Raw genomic sequence first — 10,000 nt, 5'->3', positions numbered from 1 at the left:
CTGTGGAAAAATCAGTGGGACAGTTTCCTCTCGCATTTCAGGTCTCTTCTTTCTCTTTTCTCTCTCTCTCTCACACACACACAGATAAAGCACACTGCCATGAAATGTCTGCTGTTCTCACCTTTAAGGTGTGTGTGTGTGTGTGTGTGTGTGTGTGTGTGTGTGTGTGTGTGTGTCTGTGCGTGTCTGTGTGTGTGTGTGTGTGTGTGTGTGTGTGTGTGTGTGTGTGTGTGTGCGTGCATGTGTTGGTGTGGATATATTATTGTGAATGTATGCGACAAGAACCAATATGCGTTGGCAATTAGTGGTAAATGTGCTTTTGTGGTAAACTGCACAACACAAGCCTGGACAGAAGCACAACGCAGTTAATGAAGCTTTTGCCCGTGATGTCAACTGCAAAGAATTTACTGGTGACCCTAAACATCACTAGGGGGCCAATAACTCACAGTAACTCCCCAGTAAAGCCTAACACCTAAAAAAGCCTAAAAACAACCCAGAGAGCTCTGCGCTATAAAAGCCGTTGAATCAATCTCTAAAACCATTCCACAACTTTAAACACACCTAAACTTGTGCAAACCTCACAATCCCCTCTGCCAATCCTTTGGCGAGGCCAAACAATCAACTCAAAGCCAAGAGCAAACAAGTCAGCTAAAGAGCGACTGAGATGCACTTTCAAAGTAAACACAGAACACAAAATGGAGCAAACAACTTGACCAACAAACCTAACATGGATAATCCCCAAACATGTCTCAGACCACACCTTAGTGTGTGTCCTTGGGACATGAACAGTGAGCCTGTATGGGGCTACCTTAACCCTGGGCTGAACTATCAGGCAGAGTTGCACACTAAAGTGGGATGTGACCGGTGAACTGGCCAAGAAACGTCTCAGCAGTGGAGCATCTGGCTTTCATTATCAGAGCAATCCTCTAATGCAACCGCGGATTAGCAGTGTGCGCAACAAAACACATCAGTAGCCGTCAAATTAACATCCGCGAGGACACACTGTGTATTTCTCCAAGGGGGACAAGAGGGGCACAATGACAAACATAGATTGAAAGTCTCATACGATGGGTTGACATATAATCATTCTTAACTGGGGAATATGGAAACAAAAAGGCCAGAAAGAGCTGTGATTGAGTTGAGTTGTGTCCCCTTGCTTGTTTTCCCAGTGGAACCATAGTGTTGTACGCAGAACTATTAGCCAACATTCAAGAGTGCATTAGCAAGCCCTTCCTAACAACAGCATTGAAGCCCTCCGCTCCACCATAAACCTCCTTTGCTCTTCTAGCTTCAGTGCTAAGTCATTTCAACAAGCTGCTAAATCTTTTCTCACCTACCTTATATATGTGACACAGACTACATATTCACTGCTGTTCAGTCGTGGTACAGCGTTGTAAGCTAGGAGCTGTCAATATTGGCTTCAGCACTATGTTATTTCAACAAGGTGCTAATACTGTAAGTTTCCCACCTACATTAGACATGTGGGCACCAAATACGTTGCAACGTTGCAAGTCATAGCAAGGTGGGGACTTTCAATCAACCACTCATGCAAGCTAAAGCCAAAACCATCAACAACCCAACACATTAAAAAATAAGAAGGAAAGTGAATCAATCATCTGTTCATTCATACACCCAAATATAAATACGCACACAAACACACACACACACACACACACACACACACACACATACAGTACATACATATATCACATAATCAAAATGTATAAATGTTCCTGTCGATGATCTCATCCCCAACTATCCCTCCCACCCCACCTACACACACACACACACAAACAAACAAGCCTTTAAAGAACTCACCTCAAAGACCTCCTCATCCAGGATACGTGTGCCAAAGACCACAATACCCTTGGTGTCGATGATGGGGTGCGCCGAGCGTGACAGGGTGCGTACCAACTTCTTCTTACAGTCCAGGATGAGGGTAATGGTCTGCCCGTGCACGCTGATTGCAACACGGTGCCACCTGCAGGTCAAAGGGCAACCAGGAAGGGTTAAAGGTGCCACTCATGACTGCTTCCGGGGTCAATAAAGAGAACACATCCGAGACGACATACAGTAACATTCTGAGATATTGTACAGGATCAGACGGGATAGGCAGTATGTATACTGTTCTTCTGTTCTAGCAAAATGTGTGTCCGATCAGTTTAGCAGAGATGATCTAGTATGATTTTGAAGAGCACCATGAGGAATCAGGAACACATGATCAGATGGAAGCGTCTAGCGTCATGTATGTACTTGAAGTTCTTCCAGGATTCTCTGGGGGGGGGGGGGGGGGGGGGGGGTTGTCTGAGGTGCACAGCGTGAGCCTCTACACGAGTGCCACTGATGTGACAGCCCTCTACATCTGCCTCTGCTGAGGCTGGTCCAGAGCGTGAGCTAGATTAATGAGACACAGGACGCAACGCCGCGCCGCACTCTGGGATGCGAGCGCTGCCACGAGCATGATGGGAGACTTCCTGCGGTTCAGTTCCCAGGAGAAAGAAACGATGATAAAACTCCAAAAACGGCTGCTATCAGCGGGATGAGCAGACATGTCCCATTTGACTCAAAACGTCTCTATTTACAGCTTGTGTCCAAGAAAAATGTTTACTTAACAGATGACATATTTATTGCTGGGGCTTTTTAAAGCAACACCACACCACACTCACAATACTTTACCTAGCCATCACAGTATGAGTGTGGACTGCATATGCAGCAACTGACTGGGTATTACTGTAATACATTTAGAGTGCAATATTACCTTTAGGTTTAGTGACATCTAAGGTTAAGTGATTATAAGGACCTGTTCCGATGCTATCTGTTTGGCAGCGCTGTTGGCTGGCTAACGTCTGTTATGTAGTCTATAACACTGAATTATGTACAACAGACGTGAAGTCCCTTTAAGATGATAATAATAGTGTGGATGTTTACACTGAACACCTAACCAGCTGTCACCACAGCCAAGTCACAGTAAATTAGTGAGCAGTGAGGCTCATCAAAGCAGAGGAATCAAGCACCTGCAGCTATGTGTGTGTTTGGAGCCATTCATTATATATGCATATGATTTAGACCTACAAGATTTCATATTTGCACAGTGTGGGCAGAATGATCACAGAGCATTGAGGACACGTCCTCTCTCTCTCCATCTCTCTCTCTCTCTCTCTCTCTCTCTGTAGGTAGGTGTGTGTGTTTTTCGTTTGCGAGTGCAAGAGTCAGTATGAGCAGAGAGAGACTCTTACTTGCTGATATAACACTACTGTCATTTGAGCAAATTTGAAATATATAGCACAGTTGGGAGGATATCTAGCCTATTCTATGAGGCTGTTGTATGTGTGCTACTCCACCCGTAGCTTTACAGGAGCTAAGAGGTGAATGGGAGAAGAACCTCTCTGTCATAATCAATGAGATATCAGTTTGAAATCTTATCAAAGCAACACAGACCGAGGTTAGCTTAAGATCATACACAGAACACATACATCTCCCAACCGAAGGCATAACCCCAAACTACATGTGCCTTAAAAGACAAGAATCGTTCTGATTCTGGTTATGCCACAAGCTTATCACTATCCATAAGAGCTTTATGCCCCTGAGAAGTTTTTCTGTATGCGTTTGTTTCTTTGTGTGCATGTGTGTGTGTGAATGTTAAATGGTAAATGGACTGCATTTCTATAGCGCTTTATCGGCTTCTGCAAGCACCCAAAGCGCTTTACATGTCATGCCTCACATTCACCCATTCACACACCAATGGCGGAGACTGCCATGCAAGGCGCCAACCTACTCATCGGGAGCACTGGGGTTAGGTGTCTTGCTCAAGGACACTTCGACAAGATCAGGAGGAGTTGGGCTCGAACTAGCAACCTTCCAGTTACTGGACAACTCCTCTACCTCCTGAGCCACAACCGCCCCACACCGTGTGTGTGTGTGTGTGTGTGTGTGTGTGTGTGTGTGTGCGTGTGTGTGTGTGTGTGAGCGACTCACTTTCCGTCGGACAGGTTGATGCCCCTGAAGAGCGGGTAGTCCTCGGGGCCGGGCTTGCCTGTGTGGTCCTCGTACAGGAAGACGGGCGAGCGGCCCACCTCCAGACCCAGCTGCTGGATGCCCTGCTCGTTGTAGAGCGACAGCAGGAAGGCCTGGCTGCCCTTCTTCGGCCTCACCGTGGCCAGGATGGAGAAGTCCTCCGGAAACGCAGAAGCTGGCGGGAGAGAGAGACGGAGAGAGTTAGGGAGACATCACGCAGGGATAGGGTCGGGATGAGGGGTGAGTGAAAGAGAAGGAATGAGCAAGAAAGAGAGCGATGGAGTGAGAGATAGGGATGGAGAGAGAGAGGGAGTAAGAGAGAAGGCCTTAACTTGCAAGAGTAACTTGTGTTTTTTAAACACATCCAAAGCTTAACTAAATGGAGTTAGTGAGACATAATGGAGAGAAACGGGCAGAGACTTGAAAAGAGAGAGAAAAGGCAAGTGAAAGGGAAAAGAGAAAAATAGAAGGAAAGATGGAGAGGGTGAGTTTTAGAGGGATAGAGGGACTGATGGAGAGACAACTGCAGAGGTTTGGATTGGGAGAGAGTGATAAATATATAAGAAAATATACTTTTGATAGAGCAGGAGAGAAAGAGAGAAATAAAGAAAGAATGAAGAGGTAAAAAAGAGGGAGACAGAGAGTAGGAGTGATGACAGAGAGAGAGAGGGAGATAAAGGGAGAGATGGAGAGAAAAAGAAGAGAGATGTTTTTTGTCACAGACATTGTGTCTGGGAGAGGATAGGTCAGTAGGGGACAGAGAGTACCGCGGCTCCTTCCCACTCCTCCTGCTGTTTTGGTGTGCTGTGGTGTGTTGTGTTTTGTCAACTGGACGACATGCATAACAGGACACCAATACATCATGTCAGCAAGACAGACATGTGTGAGTCAATGTCTGTGAGTGAGTGTGTTTGTGTACGTGCATAATTGTGTCTAGCAATAGTTTTTCTTTAGTGTGTGTGTGTGTGTGTGTGTGTGTGTGTGTGTGTGTGTGTGTGTGTGTGTGTGTGTGTGTGTCTGTGTGTGTGTGTGTGTGTGTGTGTGTCTGGCAGTGACCCCCCTGAGAGGCGGAGTGAGAGGCGGAGTGAGAGGCGAGGAGAGGAGAGGAGAGTGGAGAGCAGACGAGGAGCTCCAGCGCTGCCACAGAGGGCCGACGCTAACGAGAAGAGCATGTGTTGCCCTGGCGACACTTTCAAACACTTTTCCCCAAATCTCCCTCTTCCTCTGGCTGAACGAGGCAGCAGATGGCGGAGAGAGGGAGAGAGGGAGAGAGGGAGGAAAGGAGGGAGGGAGGAAGGGAGAGCAGAGGAGAAGAGATGGTGGAGAGAGGGATAGAGGAGGAGAGGAGAGGAGAGTAAATATTGGAAGGAAAGAGATGAATACGAGACAGAGGGGATGAAGAAAAGATTGCAGAGGTTTGGATGGAGGGAGAGATACAGAGCCAGACAGTATGTTTGTGTGCGTGTGTGTGTGTGTGTGTGTGTGTGTGTGCGTGTGTGCGTGTGTGCGTGTGTGCGTGTGTGCGTGCGTGCGTGCGTGCGTGCGTGCGTGTGTGTGTGTGTCCAGCCGAAGTCTAAACTTCTTCACACATCTGTCAAACATATGCCCACAAAGGAGACCTCTGGAAAAAGCTTGTGTGGCTTGACCAGGAAGCTACAGTTGTGTGTATGCTATATTGCGTGTGTATCTGAGTGTGTACATGAGAGAGAAAAGAGAGAGAGAGAGAGAGAGAGAGAGAGAGAGAGAGAAAGAGAGAGTGTGTGTGTGTGTGTTGTGTTGTGGACAGGATGAACATTCTTAGGGTGTGAGGTTTTAGAAGGAGATGAATGACACATCAGTAGACATATTAGAGAATTAATCGAAAATGATGTGCATCCACGGAACGTTGGACCCAAAACAGAGAAGTGGGAGAGAAGAGTCTGAGCGAGAGGAGAGGAAAGTACCAACATATGGAGGATGAAAAGATTGATGGTCTGGGGGAGAGAGGAGAGAGTAGAGAGGAGAACAGAACTGAGGAAAGGCAAGGAGCTTTTTTTCAATGTTTTCTTCTCTTTCCTTCTTTTGATCCCTCTGTGAGCTATTGGTGTTTATGTTAAAAAATGACCTCACACAAACACAAATGTACATCCAAAAAAGCTGACTTGTTGTTTGTGTGTGTGTGTGTGTGTGTGTGTGTGTGTGTGTGTGTGTGTGTGTGTGTGTGTGTGTGTGTACAGTATGTGTGTGTGTGTGTGTACAGTATGTGTGTGTGTGTGTGTGTGTGTGTGTGTGTGTGTGTGTCTGTGTGTGTTTGCACGTGTGTGAGTGTGTGTGAAAAGTCCACACAATCACTTTCAGGCTCTTGTCAATCACCCTGACAACACTCAGGAGAATGTGAAGGATGACACTTGGCTCTTGTTACCCGCAGTGTTTTGACAACAATGCCCTTTGAATATATTTACATCCTGCCTCTACCTGTTTTATTGCTAATTAATGACAATGTATTGTGGTAGCCTGTGTTGGCTGTACAAATAAATTATGGCTGACAAAGGTGATGTGAACAATTATGCACACATCTATTTAGAAAATGTAAATAGATACATTTGTAATATTGATGCCTACAGTATGTGATGCTAACATACTCTGTTCATTTGACCATTCGGAGCAGATATTTATTTTAAGAAGTGCCAGAGGAGTCAAGTATATCAACAAGCAAACAAAGTTCTATTAGCACAATACAAGGCTGCAGTCATTAAACATAACAGAGCGGTTTGGTTCACATTCACTTTGGCCCTGTAAGGGGACACCACTGGAGGCTCTCCACTAAGCCCCGGTGACCTTGTGACCTCTGCCTGTTACCGTGGGGACCGGCTAGCATGAGAGCCGTTTGGTCGGCCACAGAGAGGGCTCAAGCCAGGGGAACCCAGGGGAGGAGAGCGAACGAGAGAGCGTGGAGAAAGAGAAGGAGAGCGAACGGACAGAATGGACAGAGCCGGACAGATAAGAGGGGAAGTGGAGCTCAGGTGTCCCTCTCTCTGTACTTTGCCTGGAAGCCGGACGAAACATGTCACTCTCTGTGTGTGTGTGTGTGTGTGTGTGTGTGTGTGTGTGTGCGTGTGTGTGTGTGCATGTATTTGTGTGTTTATGAGTCTTTTTGTGAAAAGCTCAAGAGTATCCCTGTGACTTTGAGGCCTGGCGCTGGCTTCCTATTGGCTCTGGTATCTGCCCATCAAGTCTCATTTCTATCTAAGTGGAGAGCCAGTGCTGGGGTTCAGATCCAGAACACTCTCAAATCTCCCCGCCTAAATAAACACACAGGGCTATAAACGAGGTTTTAGTGCTTGTCTGTGATGGAGCTCAAAGAGATTTGAGTGTGTGTGTGTGTGTGTGTGTGTGTGGGTGTGTATGTGTGAGTGAGTGTGTGTGTGCATGTGGCTGCATGTGTGTCTATGTTTACTTGGAAGTGCTTTTTTTTCCAGAGACTGAAGAATAATTTGTTCTGTGTGCTTTTCTACAGACTGCCCGAGCCCAGCTCCCACAGAATTAAGACTTCAGAGCCCTCAGAGGCGAAAAAAAGTTTATGAACAATGTGTGTGTGTTTATGTCTGTGTGTGTGGGGGTAATGTGTGTGTGTGCGTGTGTGTGTGAGAGAGAGAGTGAGCGCACAAACTACATAGTTTCCGAATATCATCGGAGTCCCCACGTCTCTCAATTTATGTATGTTCTTAAAGCATGATTAATGTGTGTGTGTGTCTGTGTGTGTGTGTGTGTGTGTGTGTGTGTGTGTGTGTGTGTGTGTGTGTGTGTGTGTGTGTGTGTGTGTGTGTAAGTAATAATTAGTACCATGCCTTTGGGCTGCAGTTTGTGCAGAGTCGTGGAGAATAAAGGAGTGCTGGCGCATGACCTCATCCAGTTCTCTGGAACACATTAGCCGAGCGGAGCGACAAGCATCCATTAAAGGAACACCAGCGGCGGCTCCAGACTGGAACCAGCAGCAGCAGCAGCAGCAGCAGCAGCAGGACGAGGACCAGCACCCCTGATACCCTCCACTCAGAGCCAGCAACTCCCCCCCCCCAAAGCCCTCCTGCCACCCTTCTTGTCAATCAGCCCCCCAGAAAAGTGCCCTTGAGCCTGCCGGACCTGCGCTGTGCCTGTCACGGCTCCAGAGCAACAGCGAGCTGGAACGTGGCGTGTGCCAGATGTTCCGTAGTCACACTCAGGGTAATTTCCAGAGCCCCGGCGGAGCGGATCCTGACAGGTCTTAAGTACCACCTATATGCGCCAGGGCCAAAAGGCTGGGGCGCTCGCGTCCGTTAAGGGACCAGCGCGGCTGGGGCTGGGTGCATTTTCCGTTCCCGCGGCAGACAGACACAAACACCCGATTGGTGGGGATGCGGACCAGCTGACGAGGCTCGGGTAATTAACGAGGTAATTAACGGAGGATGTGTTCCCGCTGGATCGTGTCGGATCGGAAACACCCGGCGACGCCGACGCTTTTGGGCATGAAAGTGCCAAGACAAAGCGCACCCTGTGCCATGTGAGCTCATCTGCCCGCCATACTTCTCTGACTGGCCAAGTGGGTTGGCACCAGACTCTGGTGAAAGGCGTCTTTCTGTTTTGGTTGCTTGTTGTCTTGGTGTCCAATACGCAAGACAGTCTGCTAAATTGATGGGGGGAATACCGACTGAATTTTTTGGAAACTGTCATGCTCTGCTATTGGTGGAGTACTGTATGTTTATGGAGATGAAGGGATACTTGAGCTGCTGAAGGATGGGGTTGGGGTGGGATTGTGGGATTGGACTGCTCCTCTACAGAGATTATGCATCTTGGAGTCGACATGAGGCTGAGAGGATTACTGTGTGTTCAATTACCCAGAATCAAACCTCTCTCTCTCTCTCTCTCTCTCTCTCACACACACACACACACACACACACACACACACACACACACACACACACACACACTCACATACACACTGGCACACACACACACATGCTCACCCAGAGAGCCGGTGAGAGATATGTTGTGATTAAAGGTATTCTTTTCACACTCAGCTGTCAACCAGATGCACTTACAGTCATCTTAACTTTCAACGTGAGATTTATCATATTCTCTCTCTCTCTCTCTCTCTCTCACTCTCTCTCTCCTTCCTCTACCCATCCACTGTCTCTTTTGGCCTCCTTCTCTCTCTCTCTCCATCTCTCTTCCCTTGAACATTCTAGGAATTTTCGGTTCAGGCATTCCATTACTGTACCAAGGCTGACTCCAGAGTTAAAACTGAGACTGCTGGCTGCCGAGATGGAGAGAGAGCGAGAGAGACAGAGAGAGCGAGCGAGAGAGAGAGAGAGAGAGAGAGAGAGAGAGAGAGAGAGAGAGAGAGAGAGAGAGAGAGAAAGGGGAAGAGTAGCCATCACTGGAGCGGCATAAAAGCAGAGTGGGAGATGAAGAAACTGTAGAGAAACAATGATGAAAGAGCCCGCAAAATCACAGAATGTGAGCGTGAAGGATGGTTGAGGTGGAGAGAGAGAGAGAAGAAAAAAAAGACAGAGGGGGAGAAGACAGAGGAGTGGAAATAAAAGAGGGAGAGGGGGTCGTTAAAGAGAAAGTCATATGGAAAGAAAGAAATGGTGAGAGAGAAAGAGGAGGGGAGAGAGGGAGAGAGAAGGGGGGTGGGAGAAGTGGAGAGACAGATGTAGGGAACAGTGCAGGCTGCACATGGCTCTGAGTTATGGCCACGTCAGCAATGGAGGAAAGTGGACCCCCCCTCCTTCTCTCTATCCCCCTCTCTCACTATCTCTCTCGCTCTCTCTATTTCTTTTGCCGCTGGCATTTTAAAAGACTATCTTGTCTTTTTTCATAGTCGATTCCCAAAGGCAGTTGGATGCCAACATTAACTTAAGTCAGATGTGTGAATAACAGTGCAATATTAATAAGATAAATGTCTAAGTCAGTCTCAGAGAGTCATAGCAAGGTGGAGGGATATATGAAATAGAAATGAGATCTTTTG

At 47.4% G+C, this 10,000-nt stretch overlaps 1 protein-coding gene across 2 annotated transcripts in view; it reads right to left on the bottom strand.

The window, feature by feature from the left end:
* The window catches only part of col5a1 (procollagen, type V, alpha 1), an 88,097-nt gene that overhangs the window by 55,686 nt on the left and 22,411 nt on the right, over window positions 1-10,000 (bottom strand). For both annotated transcript variants that reach the window (XM_062553680.1, XM_062553681.1), the window contains exons 3-4: window positions 3,976-4,189; window positions 1,819-1,981 (exon numbers count right to left, since the gene is read on the bottom strand). In XM_062553680.1, coding sequence (XP_062409664.1) covers window positions 1,819-1,981; window positions 3,976-4,189 — 377 coding nt within the window. The remainder of the gene's footprint in view (window positions 1-1,818; window positions 1,982-3,975; window positions 4,190-10,000) is intronic.

This window comes from Sardina pilchardus, chromosome 14 (assembly GCF_963854185.1).
Source record: "Sardina pilchardus chromosome 14, fSarPil1.1, whole genome shotgun sequence".
NCBI lineage: Eukaryota > Metazoa > Chordata > Actinopteri > Clupeiformes > Clupeidae > Sardina > Sardina pilchardus.
Note: the sequence above shows the minus strand (reverse complement) of the source record. Positions and strands in the feature narration are given on the sequence as shown.